This window comes from Magnolia sinica, chromosome 12, assembly GCF_029962835.1.
Source record: "Magnolia sinica isolate HGM2019 chromosome 12, MsV1, whole genome shotgun sequence".
In the NCBI taxonomy this organism is placed as follows: Eukaryota; Viridiplantae; Streptophyta; class Magnoliopsida; order Magnoliales; family Magnoliaceae; genus Magnolia; species Magnolia sinica.
Window position 1 is genome coordinate 11,088,138 of NC_080584.1, and position 18,546 is coordinate 11,106,683.

General features: G+C 42.9%; 1 protein-coding gene across 1 annotated transcript in view; it reads left to right on the forward strand.

The window, feature by feature from the left end:
* LOC131220912 (probable LRR receptor-like serine/threonine-protein kinase At1g56130) overlaps nucleotides 1-18,546 on the forward strand; it is a 132,217-nt gene that overhangs the window by 67,228 nt on the left and 46,443 nt on the right. The window contains exons 23-29 of the mRNA XM_058215848.1: nucleotides 58-123; nucleotides 352-432; nucleotides 607-651; nucleotides 1,347-1,405; nucleotides 2,740-3,095; nucleotides 4,143-4,338; nucleotides 17,973-18,107. Coding sequence (XP_058071831.1) covers nucleotides 58-123; nucleotides 352-432; nucleotides 607-651; nucleotides 1,347-1,405; nucleotides 2,740-3,095; nucleotides 4,143-4,338; nucleotides 17,973-18,107 — 938 coding nt within the window. The remainder of the gene's footprint in view (nucleotides 1-57; nucleotides 124-351; nucleotides 433-606; nucleotides 652-1,346; nucleotides 1,406-2,739; nucleotides 3,096-4,142; nucleotides 4,339-17,972; nucleotides 18,108-18,546) is intronic.

The window sequence follows — 18,546 nt, forward strand, 5'->3', positions numbered from 1 at the left end:
TGATATCTTACATTCAATGTTTAGATAATCTTTGATATTCCTTTTTATAATTTGCAGAGATTTATCATACAATCAATTATCAGGAAGCTTTCCACGTTGGGTTTTGGACGGAGGCCCAAACTTGTATGTATGAGGAAGCACAAGCCTTCCTCCTTTCACCACCACTTTTGAACATGTAAAAACCATGTTTTACACTGTTAAATGCAGACTGCGTGACATTTCCAAGGCTAGGATGGAAGTCGTAACCTTCTTTCTTTCTTGTCATGATATAGACATGGTTTTAAAGTTTTGATGTCTCAAAAATTTGAAAACATCTCTAGGGTACGTTTGGAACGTGTGTACACCAATCAGGACTGATGATTTGGTGGGCCCCCCAAAAGATGAAGTGACCGATTGTGGTCTCAAAAGGGATGATCACTCACAAGGCACATGGTAGGAAAAATGTAGAACAGTTGGATAGTTAGAGCTCTCCAATTGGTGTAACTTTTGTGCATGGCCCACTGGATCAATGATCCTGATTAGGACATACATTTTCACATATGGATCATAAGAATACTTATTATAAAAAATTATTGACCATATTGACACCGTGCTCCTTGTGTACAGGAATTTGGTGGCTAATAATTTCGTATTTGATAGTTCTAACAGCAGGTGATTATCAATGTCATTTTTTTTAAATGAGTCAAGACAATAAAAGAATTAGTTCACTTTAATATATATATATATATATATATATATATATATATATATATAGAGAGAGAGAGAGAGAGAGAGAGAGAGAGAGAGAGAGAGAGTCATGCTCCCCTGCGCACCTACGCACGTTCGCACCTTTTCACACGTGCCATCGGTGTCTAATCTGAACGGTCCATGTGATGCGGAGTCCCATAAAATCTTATGAAACAAATTTCACCCTGATATAATATTCTGCTGGGCCATAGAAAAGAGAAATGCAAATCAAGGGAGGAAACTGTTTTCATTTTTCATGGCCCATCAAAGTTTTATGTCAAAGTAAAACTTGGGCCTGGGGGGTTTCAGGAGGTGCTGCTTCACATGAACGGTTCAGATTTTGGATCCACATCACGTATGATGGATTCTTTAAAAAGTTCGTACTACGTACGTACGAACTGGTTGGCAGGTGAGCGTTTCCGTGTGTGTGTATATATATATATATATAGCTCACGCAATCATATACCCGACCACCTGAATATTGCCTTTTCCCACATTGATTTTATCTATGTTGCATTTTGGCTTTTTTATTAAACAAATTAGGCATCCTCTCTAATCAACTGCTGTTGTTCCATCATATAATGGCCGTTATTTAACTGGCATTTTTCTTGTGCTTTCAGGGATTGGAGCTTGAATTGTCTTCAGCGAAGCTCTTCATGCTATCGAAACTCTCAATACCGTAAGCCATACTTTCCATTTCGAAGAATAGATATTCTTTTTATTCTTTTTCTATATACATAATAATAAAATGGGGTAATGGCCCTATGCCCCTAGGTGCATTGGAGTTATCCTCCGCCCATTATCTATACTGTACATGCGGCGCATGTGTGTATGGTTATCGGCACCATCTATCATTGATTGACGATCAACCAGAAATGTCTTTGATCGGGAAATCTGGCTGTCTGATCAATGAAAATTTTCTAATTGAGAATGATGGATCACAATCCTGTTGACTCTTTTTTCTGTCCATATTTGTTCATCAAGAAGTTAGTTATTTTATATCATCCAATCAATGTGATATGTTTGGGCTATCCCCCATTCACTACCGCAACAGCGGAACAAACGGTTCAGATCTCATCAACATTTGCCACACGTACACAGTACAGTAGCCCTCACGGCATGAGATGGCTGTCCTATAAAATGTGGGAGCTTCCTGTTCTTATTTTTTCATGAGATGCATGTGGTCTGGAAGCGGAATGGCCGTCACCCCGGGCACAGAGATATACCTGTTCCATGGCTGTGAGGGGCCCACAGAGATGTCTGTAAAATATCCACTCCCTCTATCTGTTTTGAAAGACCATAATAGACTGGATTTTAAAAATCAGACAGATTCAAAACTCAGGCGGGCCACACCAAATGAAATAGTGGGAACGGAAATGTCCACTGCTGAAACCTTCCATCCAAACTGTTGATTAGGTTTTTACCACTGAGATAAACTAGAGGCACAAATATTATCCTGATACAAACCTCTGTAACCCCAGGCGTTCAATCCCCAATGTTTTGTGTGGTATGACCCACATGTGTTTTGGATCTGCATGATTTTTAGATTCCTGTCCTGCCGTGGTCATGCAAAACAAGCACATGTGTATGGCATCCAAGCCATGTATCAGGTTGGATCCACTATATAGATCATCACGTGTTACTCACCATATATGGCCAATGGCCTCAAAATAACAGCAGATGGATGATCTTAATTGCTTGGATAGAGGACATCTTTATCAATGTGTATTTTTTTAATCAAATGATTAGGATAATCTAAATGGTGGTGTTATTGGGTTAAGGCCCACCCATTATTGGGTCCACGTTAGAAATCATGTGTAGTGTTACGTAACCATATTAAGTTTCAGTTTAACGAGATCATAATTTCATTTTCTGCATTGGATCTTCCACGTTCATTGAAAAGATCGTTGCAGATCATGATCTAACATTGATCATCCGATGAGGCGATGATCCCTGTGATCCTTCAAATATGCTATGCACTGATCAATGTCCCACTGTTCCATTGATCTACAGATTCTTCATTCGCGATCAGGTGTGGTGGACCCTCGATGACAATTAACGATACAGAGTATGAGGGCGACTATGATCCTCTGGGCCCAGTATCCTATAAGGTGGCCAGCACAGAGAAGTGGGCCGTCAGCAATGTCGGAAGCGATACCAATAAGTACAGGAAAATTAAGGATGTTCCGAATACAACCGACGCATGGCTGTTCCAATACGCAAGGATATCATCAGGATCGTTGAGATATTATGGTCTGGGGCTTGAAAACGGGAACTACACTGTAAATCTGAAATTCGCAGAGACGGAATTTCCAGATTCAAAAACTGGGAAGAGCGTTGGAAAGCGCGTTTTCGATATTTATCTTCAGGTATGTGTATTAAGACATTTTCCTGGGCTTGTAAGTTCCCGTTTTATACTCAAAATCTCATATGTTTTATAGACCCTCAACAAATGCTTCTACATGCAAACACGTGCCAATCTGACATGTGTAGGACATTGGATGCGTCCATCAGGTGGGACCCAATGTGTAGATCATCTGGCCTAATTAAATTTGGCAGGCCAAACATTTTAAAAAGAGTGAAATGTTTGATTGGTTTCTGAAAATTGGCAACAGCCCACGTTGGATGATGGGCTGGATCATCTAAGAAGCAGGGCCTACTTGTTTCATGTCTCAAATTAATGGGAATTTCCTGTGCCCAGCCTACAACAACTTCCGGGAGGCAGAAGCTACGTGGACCCACTGCAATGTCCATGAGAAATCCTCTCCGCCCATTGGTTTTTCCCACTCACGTTGCTTTAAAATGGAGTAGATCCAAAACTGAAGTGGGGTATGCACACCACATGAAACAGTGGGGTTTGGAAGTCCACCATTTAAACCTTCATGGGGCAACATAAGTTTTAGATCATGATAATATTAGTGTTTTCAGTTCATCCGAGTGGGAATTACTTTATGAACGGTTTGGATGGAATGTAAACATGACGGTGGACCCTGGGAAGTTTTCAGTTCATACCACTGTTTCCTATGTCTGTTCAACTTGAGTTTTGGATTTTCTTCATTTCTAAGCTCATGTCCTAACTGAATGGACTGAGTGGATTTCTCATGGCCATTGCCGTTGACGCCTCATGTATCTATAGGAACTTCCTGTAGGCAGGGGGCACAAGCAATTTGTGTCCCTCTCAAATCATGTCATCTAAGCACAACTCTTAGATTAATATAAACATAAACTATCTTTTTATTTTCTTTTTCCATGCATTATCCAATGATCAAGGCATAGATGTTTTCTTGAATTCCATATAATTTCAAAGAGTTCCAAACATAATGAATTACCATCTGCTCCAATCAAAGTTCTGTTTTTGAAATTTTCATCATTCATCAACCATTTCTATTAGTTTTGAAGCCAAGTTATTGGTGCAGGGCAATCTGGCATGGAAAGACTTCGATATAAAAAAAGAAGCAGGTATTGCCTTCAAAGGCATTGAGAAGAAACAGTGGGTCATGGTACATGATCATATTCTCGAAATTCATCTTCTTTGGGCTGGAAAGGGGACTTGCTGTATACCTTCCCCAGGCACTTACGGACCCGCCATCTCTGCCATCCTTGTTACTCCTAGTAAGATTTAAAGATTTATTATTATTATTATTATTGAAATTTGATTCTAAATAGGCCTAATAGAAATGCTGTTATTGCCCAATGCTCTTCGTAGAAATTCCAAGTAGTGTGATCCCAATTATAAATGTGGTGATCGTGGGTGGTAATTGCAACTGGTTGTCGCATGGATAGATCATTTGCCAAAAATCATCATCATCATCCAAGCCTTATGTATTTATTTATTTATTTCATCTAAGCCTTATCCCAACTAATTGGGGCAGATGCATGAATCCTTTTCCACCATTCGACTCCATCAATATTGATCACGTGAAATTCCAGAGGCATATCTTTTCTTATTCCCTCCATCCCATTGGTTGTCTAGTCTTTTCTCTGCTCCATCTAGCCACTTACCCTTAGGCATTTTACTTTCCCATTTAAAGACTCGAACTTGTACCAACTCACTTCATGCAATTTTTTGTTTCCATTGCACATGTCATCAAAATTTATTTTTCTCATTTTATTACCAATTGCTGCTACTCCTAAATTCTAACGAATTAATTCATTTCTAATTCTATCAATCCTTGTCTTGCCACTTATCCATCTCAACATCCCTTTTTAAGCTACACTTGTGCTTTGAACATGTTTGGTAAAGCATAGCTGATCTTATAATTATCAAGTAAATTTTACCCTTTTAGTTCCGTGGTACACGACAATATATATAATAAAACTCTAGAGGCACATTTCCATTTCTTCTACCATATGCTTTTTTCTTTATTAATAAAGATTGCCTCGAGGGCTACTCAGATAACCGCAGAAAAGACCAATTACATTCGGGGGGACCCCTAGGAATAAAAGACCCTAGGGGAAGCCTATCATAAAGCAAACTAACTGTGTACAACTAACCAACAAAGGCCCAAAGACGAAAGGCGGAGACAAAGAAGAACGCCCCGATCATCTCCTAACCTCCCTAGACCCTTCCCTAAGGGCACCTAACCCGACCTTATCAAGAAAAAGGAGCCCTCTAACTTGGGTCGGGAGGTCCACCCAGTTACCCAACATCATGGACGTTTGCTCTTTACTACCCCAACGAGCCATAGCATCCGCCGCCCATTGCCTTCCCTGAAGATATGAAGAAACTGGAACATCCCTTTATGCCTGAGCCTGTTAATCCTAGCGATCCAATACCCCCATTTCCAACTTGGGCTGGAATTCCCGCTCAAGACGTTCACCACAATCTGAGAGTCTCATTCCACCTCCACCCTAACTAGGCCACTAGCTAGACACTTCTCCATCCCATCATGGATAACCCTCAACTCCGCATTGACATTAGATCCGACCCCATAACCCGCGGTAAAAGCTAACATAAATTCACCCTTGTCATCTCTACAAACACCCCTGCCACTCGAGTTACCCGGATTGCCCAACGCCGATCTGTCCACGTTCATCTTCACCCAACCGGAATGCGGTTTGGCCCATCTCACAACCAAAGGGAGGCTGGAATAGGGAGACTGACGTTTACCCCCCTGATCATGACCAGTCAGCCCATCCAGCCAGTCAGAAAAATTGCCTGCAGCATTTCCACGGCTACTAGGAGAATTCCTTGGAATCCGGCTATCTTGAATTACCTTGAACCACCACTTGCCTCTTGCCAACACGTCCGAGAGAGATGCAATTTCACCGTCAAAGAGTGCAGCGTTCCTGCTTTTCCAAATAGTCCACAGGATAATGCAAGGAGCCACCTTGAGCAGAACAGATCTCGAATCACAGGTAGTTGCAGCGCCCCACCATTGGGCCAGCTTGGATTCTATTGACGTTGCCTGGAGGATATGGATACCGAACATATTTTCAAAATAGGACCAAGCTGTGGTTGCAAGTTGGCTATGAAGAAATAGATGAGAAATTGATTCAGTGGAGTGACCATGCGCTACATCTACCTTGCGACAAACACACTTGGACGCCAAACTGATTCCGCGTGCTTGAACTGCATCATCAACTGTCGTTACCCTCATTAAAACTCTCCAGGTAAACAAGGATATTCGCGGAGGAAGCTTGCTATGCCATATCCCTCTCACCCAGCTTCTACCAGGCTGGGGAGTTCTGCATTTCTCCCAGGCTGACCCAATGGTGAACTCACCCAACGCTGAAAGCAGCCAGAAAGGAGTGTCTGACCCCTGCAACAAACAAAAACCTTGCTGGAAAAGGAAGTCAACAACCCATTGCAATAAATATGTGAAAGAAGCCGAGGGCGGAAGAGGCCCAGCCTCCCTCAAAACTTGCGCTAGTTTCAGCTGAAGTAAGGCCATAGGAACCGGCTTCGTCGCTAGGCTGTGAAGAGGCTGAGCCCTGACCAATTGTCGAAAAAGAAACTACAGTGTTCGTCCCCCAGGTTCCATTGGACACAACTATTGGCCATCGGGAGCAGCTCATGAATCGTCTTCCATAATGGAGAGGCATACCCTACATGGTTTGAAGGACCAGACAAACTATGTCTTGGGCATATTTAGTTGCCATAAAGGAGCTCCATAAACTTTTGATCGGCGCGAATTTAATGGCCCAAGCCATTTTCAGCCTAAACGCCGCCATCATATTCTTCAATTTCCTTATCTGAAGCCCCCTTCCTCCATCGGCAAAGCTATCATCTTCCAGCTTTTCCAGTGGCACTTACTCTTACCATTATTCCAACCCCAGAAGAAATCTGCAAACTTCTTTTCAAGCTTGGTCAACACTTAAGACGGAATGTGGGTAGCTGCTAAGGAATGGATGGGCAAACTACTCAGCACGTGCCTCAACAAGACCAATCTACCTGCCTGAGATAGGCACCTCGCCTTCCATCCCCGGATCCGAGCTTCCACTTTATCAATCATAGGCTGAAAAACTGACACTTTTAACTTACCTGTGGCCAAGGGGACACCCAAATACAAGAAACCCGACGCTACCCTCATAATCTCAAGAGCTGCCTCGATCGCCCTCACCCTTGACTCAAAGAGTTTGTGAGAGAATAAGAAGTAGCTTTTTCGAAGGTTAACTTTCTGACCAGATGCCGCCTGATAAGCTACCAAGAACTCTTTTAAGGCCCTCATTGATGCCAGCCCCCATTCAGAAAGAGAATGGTGTCATTTGCATATAGTAAGTGAGAAATTGCAGGGCACCCCACTCTCACCTTATACTGTTTACACCTACCTTGATCAGATAAAGCCTTTATCCCTCTAATCAATATTTCCATTGCAAGAATAAACAAGCTTGGGGAAATAGGATCCCCTTGCCGCAGGCCTCTTGAAGATTTGAAGAAACCCGTACTTTCACCGTTGACTAGGACTGAGAACCAGTTGTTCGCCCAACATTTCTCAACTAGCTCGATCCAATGAGAAGAGAACCCGAATCTTTGCAAAACTAACTTTAAGAAATTCCAATCAAGCCTATCATATGCCTTTTCCATATCCAACTTCAAGACGATATTACCCCCTCGAACTTTTCTGTTCAAATCCCTAAATAGTTCCTGGGAGAAGGCAATGTTATCCGCCATGGATCTACCCTTAATGAAAGTCCCTTATTCTCTTAAGATGAGGAGAGGCAGCACTGCACTCAGCCTAGCTACAATCACCTTGGAGAATATCTTATAGAGGTAGTTGCACAAGCTAATTGGCCTAAAATCAGTAAAAGATTTAGGCAATACTGATTTCGGGATTAGGCAAATCAAGGAAGCCGTCACTGCCTCGGCAATGGACCACCTTGAAAAAGAAAAGTAATTGCCTTCAAAAGGTCAGGGCCAACAATGGTCCAACAAGCAGCATAAAAGGAACCAGAGAACCCATCAGGACGAGCCGCTCCATCAGCTAGAATTGACCCTGTTGAGATGTGGAGCCACATCTGGGGGCTGCACGACAGGTCATGGGCCCTGCTCGACCGGTCGTGGCCCCTGCTTGACCAGTTGTGGACTGGCACGACTCAAAGTGCAGCGAGCATAAGTCTTTTTGGCTCCGAGGTGCGCAACCGGTCGTGGCCCATGCTCGACCGGTCGTGCAGTCTACTCGACCGATCGTGGTTACACAGATTCATTTCCGAATCTGATGAGGACTGCGGATTTCTGTGTCGCCTTTCGCAAGGGTGAGAAAGGAAAGTTGCCAAAACTATAAATTGGAGTCCCTAGGGCTATTCTAGGGTTAAGGTGAATATTGAAAAATATTTCTAAGGTGTGGGCAAGAGATTTTCTCTGTACTTCTGAGGGAGAGGTTAGTATATTGCATTATAATCTTCGATCTTCATAGTGGAAGTTTGCATCCAGTGGTTTTTTTTTACCATAGATTGGAGTTTTTTCCATGTATATCTTGTTTTGTGGTTTGTTTCGGATTGCTTTAATTTGTTTCTAGTTTATATTTCTTCCTATTTATCATTTGTGGGTGAGGCCTGAGATTGGATCTAGGCTCACTGCGTTGTTGGCGTGTTGCGCAATAACTGGTATCAGAACTATTGGTTTAGTTTTATTGAGAGCAATGACAGAAGAAAGGAAAACTAGAATTGAGAAGTTTGATGGTTCAAACTTTGCCTTTTGAAAGATGCAGATGGAGGATTATCTGTATCAGAAAGACTTCTATATTCCTTTAGGAGGAAAAGAGAAAAAACTAAAAAGGATGAAAGATGATGAATGATTTTTACTGGATAGGAAGGCTTTAGGAACGATTCAACTCTCTTTGCCTAAGAGCGTCACCTTCAATATATCTAAGGTGAAAACTACAAAAGAATTAATGAAAGCCTTAACCACCATATATGAAAAGCCCTCAGCATCCAACAAGGTTCATTTTATGAAACATCTATTTAACATGGAGATGTTAGATGGTGGGAGTGTGGCTAAACCTCTAAACAAGTTCAATACAGTCACGAGTCAGTTGGAATCCATTGGCATTACTTTTGAGGATGAGGTCAGGGCATTATTGATCTTGTCCAGTTTACCAGACAGTTGGGATGGTTTGGTGATTGCTGTGAGCAATTCTTCAGGGTCGACAAAGCTAAAATTTGATGATGTGGCCGGTCTAATTCTCAGCGAAGAATCTAGAAGAAAGGCATCATGAGTTTTAGGGGATTCAGAGAATGCTCTAAATATTGAAGGAAGAGGAAGATCACTAAACAAAGGAGGCAATAAACACGAGCGTTTTAAGTCGAGGAAGAAGTCTAAGGGACCGAAAAACAAAGACAGGTATTAGCATTGCGACAAGAAGTGCACATGAAACGTGATTGCAGAGCGCTCAAGAAACAAGAAGGAACCTCTCAAGGTGGGAAGGATTCAGTGAATCTATCTAAGGAGAGTGACAGAGGCGTTGATCTTGTCTCTTGATGCGAGGAATGAGTCTTGGGTTATAAACTCGGGTGCTTCGTTTTATGTCACTTCATGTAAGGAAGTTCTGGGTGATTATATGTTAGATGACTTTGGGAGAGTCTACCTGGGTAATGATAAGCTGTGCAGTATTGTTGAAAAGGGGGACGTTCATATAAATCAGAAAGATGGAATAATTTTGAAATTGAAGGATGTCAGACATATACCGAGTTTGAAACGTAACTTAATCTCAGTGAGGCAATTAGCTGATACTGGTTATGTGACGACATTCACTAGTGATTCCTGAAAGATCACAAAAGGTGCCTTGGTGATATCTCGAGGCAAGAAGGAAGGTACTTTGTATATGACTTCAGGATCGTGTAGTTTACTCGTAGTCGCATCAACTGGAGTGAATGGGCAGTCATGGCATCAGAGAATGGGACATATGAGTGAAAAAGGGATGAAAGTGAAATTGTCAAAAGGGAAGCTAACAGGGCTGAAGTCTATTGACTTGGAATTCTGCGAGGACTACGTGTATGGTAAGCAGAAGATGGTAAGTTTCAAAAAGATGGGACGTGCTCCAAAGACGCATCTGTTGGAGCTTGTACACACTGATGTGTGGGGACCGACATAGGTTTTATTTCTTGGTGGTTCACGTTATTTTGTTTCTTTTATTGATGATGCTAGTAGAAAATGTGGGTCTATTTCTTAGAGCATAAATCTGATGTATTTAATGTATTTAAGAAGTGGAAAGTTATGGTAGAAAATGAGATAGGTAGAATAATAAAATGTCTCAGATCTGATAATGAGGGAGAGTACTGTGATAAGAAATTTGAGGAGTATTGTGCAGTAAATGGAATCGAACATCAAAAAATAATTCCAGGGACACCACAGTAGAATGGTGTGGCTGAGCGCATTAACAGGACCATCCTTGAGCGCCCCAAGAGCATGAGGCTACATGCAGGGTTGCCCAAGACCTTTTGGGCAGATGCTGTGAATACTGCCGCATATCTCATCAATAGAAGTCCCTCAGCACCATTGAATGGTGGGCTATAAGAAGAAACGTGGACTGGGAAAGAAGTGAACCTTGCACATCTCAAAGTGTTCGGTTGTACTTCATATGTTCACATTAATGCAGAGCACAAAAACAAGCTGGATGCGAAGTCCAAGAGGTGCACATTTATAGGCTACGGGCTGCATGATTTTGGCTACAGGTTTTGAAATGTAGAAAACAGAAAAATCATCAAAAGTAAGGACGTAGTCTTCAATGAAAAAGTGATGCATAAGGATAGTGTGCAAGAAAATAAGGCCGAGGAAAAGGAATTCGTAGAGTTGGAAGAGTTACAGGACACAGGTGTTACAGCGCCACAGGATGATCATGCACAGGAGCACTATGAGGCAGAGCCGCATACACCGATTGTGAGGAGGTCTACTCGGGAGAGGAGACCCACGGTCCGATACTCACCCTCCTTACATTATCTACTACTGACAGATAATGGTGAATCAGAATATTTTGAAGAGGCATTAAAGTCAGATACACGGGTTAAGTGGGAGTAGGCCATGGATGAGGAGATGGACTCTCTTGAGTCCAATCATACATGGGAGCTAGTCACTCTACCTAAGGGTAAGAAAGCTCTTCATAACAAGTGAGTTTACAGACTGAAGAAGGAGCACGATGGTTCGAAACGGTACAAGGCCAGATTGGTTGTGAAAGAGTTTCAACAAAAGGCAGGTATCGATTTCACTAAAATATTTTCACCTATGGTGAAAATGTTTACGATTCGTATGGTCTTGAGAATAGTGGCTACAAAGGACTTACATCTAGAGCAGCTAGATGTTAAGACAGCCTTTCTTCATAGGGACCTTGAAGAAGAGATATATATGCATCAGCCGACAGGATACGTGGCATCAGGAAAGGAGAACAAAGTGTGCAGACTGAAGAAGAGTCTATATGGCCTGAAGCAGGCCCCGAGGTAGTGGTATAAAAAATTCGACAGGTTCATGTCGGGAAATGGTTATAAGAGATGTCATGCAGACCACTGTTCCTATTTGAAGAAGTTTGATACGTCATATATCATCCTTATTCTGTACATTGATGATATGCTTGTGGCCGGTTCAAGCATAAAGGATATCTCAGATCTCAAAAGACAACTGTCTAGAGAATTTGCTATGAAAGATTTGAGAGTTAGAAAACAAATCCTAAGCATGAGGATAAAGCGTAACAGGGAAAACAAGAAACTGATTTTGTCACAGGCAGACTACATAGCCAATGTACTTAATCGATTCAATATGGGAGGTGCTAAGCTGGTTAGCACTCCATTAGCCAACCACTTCAAGCTATCTAAGGAGCAAGGGGCATAGACATAGGAGGAATGAGACTACATGGCTAAAGTCCCATACGCGTCAGCTATTGGAAGTCTCATGTATGCTATGGTGAGCATGAGGCCCGACATTGCTTAAGCAGCGGGAGTTGTTAGCAGGTTCATGAACAACCCTGGGAAGGAACATTGGGAAGCTGTGAAGTGGATTCTTAAATACCTGGTAGGTACTAAGGATATAGGGTTGTGCTATGGTGGATCGAAAATCAAGCTACAAGGCTACGTGGATTCAGATTTAGCAGGAAATATCGACAGCAGAAGAAGCACTACAGGTTATGTCTTTTCTCTGGGTAGTGCTGCAGTCAGTTGGGTTTCTTAGTTACAGAAGATAGTATCTATCAGTACGATAGAAGCAGAATATGTTGCGCCTACAGAAGCGTGCAAGGAGATGGTGTGGATGCAAGGTTTCATGGATGAGTTGGGTAAGAAGCAATCAAATTGCAAGCTGTACAGTGACAGTCAAAGTGCAATACACTTGGCTAAGAATTCAGCCTTTCATTCAAGAACCAAGCATATTGCCATCAGATATCACTTCATATGTTCGTTACTGAAAGATGAATTGATTGCTGTAGAGAAGATTCATACAAGTGAGAATCCTGCGAATACGCTGACCAAGGCGGTCACACGGGAGAAGCTGAAGCTTTGTTCAGCTTTGATTGGTCTTCAGGCTTGAAGACAGGGAGGTGATGCACTCCTGATGTAGAAGACAAAGGTCTATGGTGATGTATCTCAAAGTGAAAGATTGTTGAGATGTGGAGCCACATCTGGGGGCCACACAACCAGTCGTGGGCCCTGCTCGACCAGTCATGGACTGACACGACTCAAAGTCCAGCGAGCATACATCTTTTTAGCTCTGAGGTGCTCGACCGGTCGTGGCCCATGCTCGACCAATCGTGGGGTCCGCTCGACCTGTCATGCAATCTACTCAACCGGTCGTGGTTACGCAGATTCGTTTCTGAATCTGATGCGGACTGTGGATTTCTGTGTCGCCTTTCGCAAGGGTGCGAAAGGGAAGTTGTTAAAACTACAAATTGCGGTCCCTAGGGCTATTCTAGGGTTAAGGTGAATATTGGGAAATATTTCTAAGGTGTAGGCAAGGGATTTTCTCTGTACTTCCAAGGGAGAGGTTAGTATATTGCATTGTAATATTCGATCTTCATAGTGGAAGTTTGCATCCGTGATTTTTTACCCTAGATTGGAGTTTTTCCATGTATATCTTGTCTTGTGGTTTGTTTTGGATTGCTTTGATTTGTTTCTAGTTTATATTTCTTCCTGTTTATCGTTTGTGGGTGAGGCCTGAGATTGGATCTAGGCTCACTGCGTTGTTGGCGTGCTGCTCTGACGATGAACCTCGTCGAGCAAGGGTGGGGCCATCAGCAAGGAGTTCTGCTCTGACCATATCAAGGGTGAAATGACTTCTAATAGCCCGTTACTGACCTGGCAAGGGAACGACTTGAATTGGTTGTCGAAATGGACCACTACCGCACGCTTAATTTCATTGGGATGCTCCAGCGTCTGCCCCGACTCTAATTGAATCTATTTGATCAGAGACCTCCTTTTTTTTTTCAGTTGCAGCTGGGTGGAAGAACCTGGTGTTCTTATCTCCCGCTTCCAACCAACTGACCCGCGACTTCTATTTCCAGTAGGTCTCCTCCAGCAGCTGGAGACGATTCAAATTGGCTGACACACGAGTGTATCTATCTAGCTGATCACTGGAATGGCTCGACACAGACTGATCTTCTGCTATCTACCTCTCGCATCTCTCCACTTCTGCCTCAACCAGAGTCAACTGCTCGAAGATGTTCCTAAAAACTTCTTTGTTCCACACCTTTAAAGCTTGTTTCACCTTCTTCAATTTGAGAAGATATTATAAATCGATTGGGCCGACTCGTCTGAGTTCTAAGCCTGCTTCACTGTCTGGTGGAAGGTCGCGTGCCGAATTCACATGCTCTGAAATCTAAAGGCCTTCGTTGACGGGGGAGGGGCTTGAGGGAAACTCAAAAGTAAAGGAGCATGATCCGAATTGATGCGAAGTAGATTACTTACTTGGAAAGACGGAAACATTGAGGCCCAAGTCGCATTCATCAGGGCCCTATCCAACCTGGCACACACCCTGGCTGCTCCTCCCTGATTATTGCTCCAAGTGAAACAGTTGCTTGAGAAACCTGCGTCCTGGAACCCTACTAAGTCGACCGCCTCCGCAAAGTCCCTGAAGCTGGTGCTGTCCACCACTTTACGGCTCCTTCTTTCCTCCGCACTTATCGTGGCATTAAAATCACCGCACACCGCCCAAGGCGTGCTCATAGCTGAGGAGATGGCAGCCAGGTCACCTCAAAGGGACCACCTTCGAATTCTGTCACGGCTAGCATAAATGAAAGTGATCGTTATCGGCAAAGTGACGTCCTATAAAGAGAAGGCTATTGATAACGACTGGTTAGACCTGTTTACAAGAGATGGAGAGATATAGTTCCTGACATAAACCCATATCTTCTCCCCTAATATCTACGTTGGAGAAGGATTGATGGAACCCCAGGGATAGCCTAGTTCCCACTCTCCTGTCATCTGGAATCATTGGCTCTAGAAAGGCCAAAATACACGAATTGAACTTCTTGATGAGCCTTTTGGAGGACAAGATAGAGCACTGATTTCCTATGCCTCTAACATTCAAAACAAGGACCTTATCCATCAGTAACACAGCATGAATTAATCGCCCTTCTCTTCAATCTTCGGAGTCTTGATTCCCAATCACCTCTCGTATATAACACCCTTGACCGACTTAGCAGCTTATTTCTCTTCAAATCCACTGTCGCCTTAATAGGCGATATTTGAACTACCCCCGTCTTGCTCAGAGAAAAATCTGTCGCAGCACCAGCTATGGAATCTGACTGCTGGCCTGATGCAGTTCCCTTAGCATCAGAGTACTCTGTGCGAATAGGGGTTTCCAACTCTACTGCATTACAGGCTTCTGGAACCCTCGTAGCCTTAGTACGAATCTCACCTTCCTGGCTAATCCCTGCAGCCTCTGCTGCAAAGAACGGTGATAAATCAATAGATAACTCCGCTTTGCGGCCAACTGGAATGGGGATGTGCTGAGTGTCTTCCAAGGAATGATCCTTGCCAAGCACCTCCGCATGATAATAACCAGCCTTGGGAGTACCCTCCCCTGTGTGGTACTCACTGACCGTAACGCCTCTGGCCCCCTGCATTAAGAGGGTAGGCGATGAGGCCAACGCCTTCTCAGCATCCTGGGTGTTGTCATTGGCATAACCATTTTGTCCAGGACTCATATGGCCCGCTCTAATAGGAGAATTCCCAGCTGATCTCGACTTGACAATGTTCACCTTTCTTCTTACATAACATAGGAGGTCTCCTGAAACTTGTAATGGCATATGCATTTACGGGGTTATGTTGTCTGATCTCACTCTCAGAGTAGACATGTCACTCAAGTTACGGAGATGGGTGGGAGAGTATCTTTGCAATTGCAGCGTTGACTGATTTGATGGGGGCCTCAATCTAGAATTGGTTATAAGATTGAGCTAACATGGGCTGCCGGGCCTTCGATTGGGGCATTATCTCGAGCATCAGAGGCGCATATGTGGACAACCTCTGTAGCTACCCTCTGCAAGATGCTCGGGCCTAACTGCTTGAATGATGAATTGACTATCCCCTGCTCCTTTGTCACTCCTTCCCGACTCCGCTCTGCTTGTTGACCTTGAGGCTTCTGGAAGGTTGTCACCACCCACTCTTTAGTGCTGGTTGGGGGTTGGTGAGATTCAGGTCTCGGTGGTTGACCCCCCAACATCTCCTTACGTTCCATCACCATGTAAATTGGGAACTCTCTATCCAGCACTATCAGGTTGAGAACTCTGTTCAAATCCACCCCTGGACGCAACCTCACCTTGTTACGAGCGAAGACTTGGAATAACCCAAGTCTAGCATTGGCATCCACATGCAGAACACGCCCAAAATAGTTTCCCAGATCTAGAATGACAGATTCCAGCCAAGCATGGGATGGGATCCCAAAAAGCCTGATTCAAGTACCCTCTTTCTCAGCTACAAAATTAATAGACCATGGGGATAACGATTCTATTCCCATTTTGGAGTGAAGGACCATGTCTTTTAGGAAGAATGCATAGTCCTCCTTGGATTTGAATATCAGTAGGAAGCTCCTATTGGATATCCTCGAAATATCTATAGCTGTTGCGGCAAATGTGGAACACCTAATAGCATCAATTAGACTCAAAATGGAGATGGAGGAATTTTTTACCTTAGCTATCAGCCCCAGTTGGAGGTCTTGGAGTTTCTTCTTCACTGTTCTCTGGTCTGCCACTGTGGAGCAATCAGTACCCCTGTATTCATCACCACTTCTTCTGGGTCTTTGATCTTTTAATACTTCCGCAAATGATCGACCCGGGTTACCCTCAGGGGCAGCACATTGTTTTTGAGGTTGCGGCAACAACACCCCTGTACCTCGGGTTCCCAATGAAACCCCCTCGGAGGACTTCTTCCTATGTTTTGCCCAACTCACAGGGACTATTCTGCCATCGATTCGTCTTTCATTCAACACCCCTATCGCTGCCCTAGCGTCCTGCTCATATAGGAACCGGATAAAAGCATAACCCCAGGGTTTGAGGGAACCTGGGCGCGATGGAATGTAGACATCAAGGATCCTTTTGTATTTGTTAAAGATGCCCCACAAATCTACCGAGGTGGTGTCGAAGGAAATGTTGCCGACAAACAAGCTGAAATCGGACAAGGGCAGGCGCTATGTTGTGACCACTGGATTGGGGTCTCCTCTAATTGACTCTCTAGTTCGCCCGGGGCTGTCCGTAAGAGAGGGGTTGGCGACGCGAGACGGAGCCCTAGCTTTTCTTCCCCGGGAGGGTACGCGAGGGTGGGTTTACACCTGAATTGCATCTTCGTACAGTGTAGTTGGCTCGACCGAAGCATGCTATTATAGAGAATAGTTGGCTAGTGTGTTCATCAAAGCCACTTCCTCAAGTGCAATTGATTCTATTATAGAGAATAGTTGGTTAGTGTGTTCTACCATATGCTTGAATTCTATGTGTATCATTCGTTTAAATCTTTCCACTCTCATGAATTATCAACTTAAGTATCAAAAATGGTCATTTCGAAAGATATTTTGGTTAGCAATCTTAATTAATTTCTCGTTCTCACTCCTATTGTTATTAAAATTACATTTTATATATTTTGTGTTAGTCCAACTAATTTTAAATTCTTTACATTCTAAAGCACATCCATCAATTTAGCTTTTTGTTTACACCCTATCTCAGCTCGTCAATTATGACTGTCATTTGCAAACAACATACACCATGGGAATCTTTTCTTGCAATTGTCTTGTTAACTTGTCTATAACAAAGGCAAAGAGATATGAGCTTAACGCCAACCCGTGGAGCAAGCCTATAGTAATAGGGAACTCGCTTCTCTCTCCATTGGTACTGGTCCTCACACTCGTAGCTGCTCCCTCATGCATATCCTTAATCAGGACAATATATCTTCTTGAAATTCTTTTATTTTCTAGCACCCATGAGATTAACTATCCAAGGACCCTATTGTGAGGATTCTCCAAGTCAATATATAAAGACCTTGTGGGGATCCTTCTTCTTCTTCCTATATTTCTCAACCAATTGTCTAAGTAGGCAAATTACTTCAATGATAGACCTCTCTGCCATGAAACCAAACTGATTTTTTGATACACTCATGCCTTACTCTTTGCTCAAATGCTCTTTCTAAAAGTTTCATAGCATGGTTCGGAAGTCATAGTGAATTAGTGAATCAACCACTACTAATTGGATGGCTACAAGAGTCCTATCTATGGACTATTAATGTGATGATTTACCAAATCAACAGTCCTAATAACCCCTTGCAAGTCCATTTGTACATTCCTCTAAAAGTACATTGTAGCACATGTAAAAGTTTAACATTGACTAATCTATTTTCTTGTCCAGATTTCAGGACTCGACAAAAGAACAAGATTGCTTTGGCTGTTGAAATTTTGGCTTCTGTTGTTCTGAGCATTGTATCTGTTTCTTTATTTTTGATTTGGAAAAGGAGTAAAAGGTTGAGTGTTGATGAAGATGAAGGTAATTCTGCTGTTTGTAAATAACTAAAAGATAACAAAAATGAAATTTGAGAAATGTTCAGGCACCATAGTATAGTTCAAGAGTACATTAAAAGCTGTGTTTGGATGTACCACTGAATCATAGTTGGGTGTTTTTCCAAACCACAGGATTTGGTGCTAGCCTATCAAATCGTCTTTGGTAAGTGGGGAAATCCAAATGTAGCCCAATTCGGTGTTTAGATGCACAAGTCAACTGAATTGCAAGAGTTCCATCTTATCAGGAGGAAATGAGAATTCAAGGCCCAGATCCTCAACATGAATGTTAAAGGAAACTAAAATATGATGCATTTCACTTTATTAAATGATTGATGGCAAATCGATTTGATAGTGCATTCAAACACACGCTAAATGTGCCCATCCCCTTCACTGGGTTCAACATTTTTCAACTGGATTTATTTTTA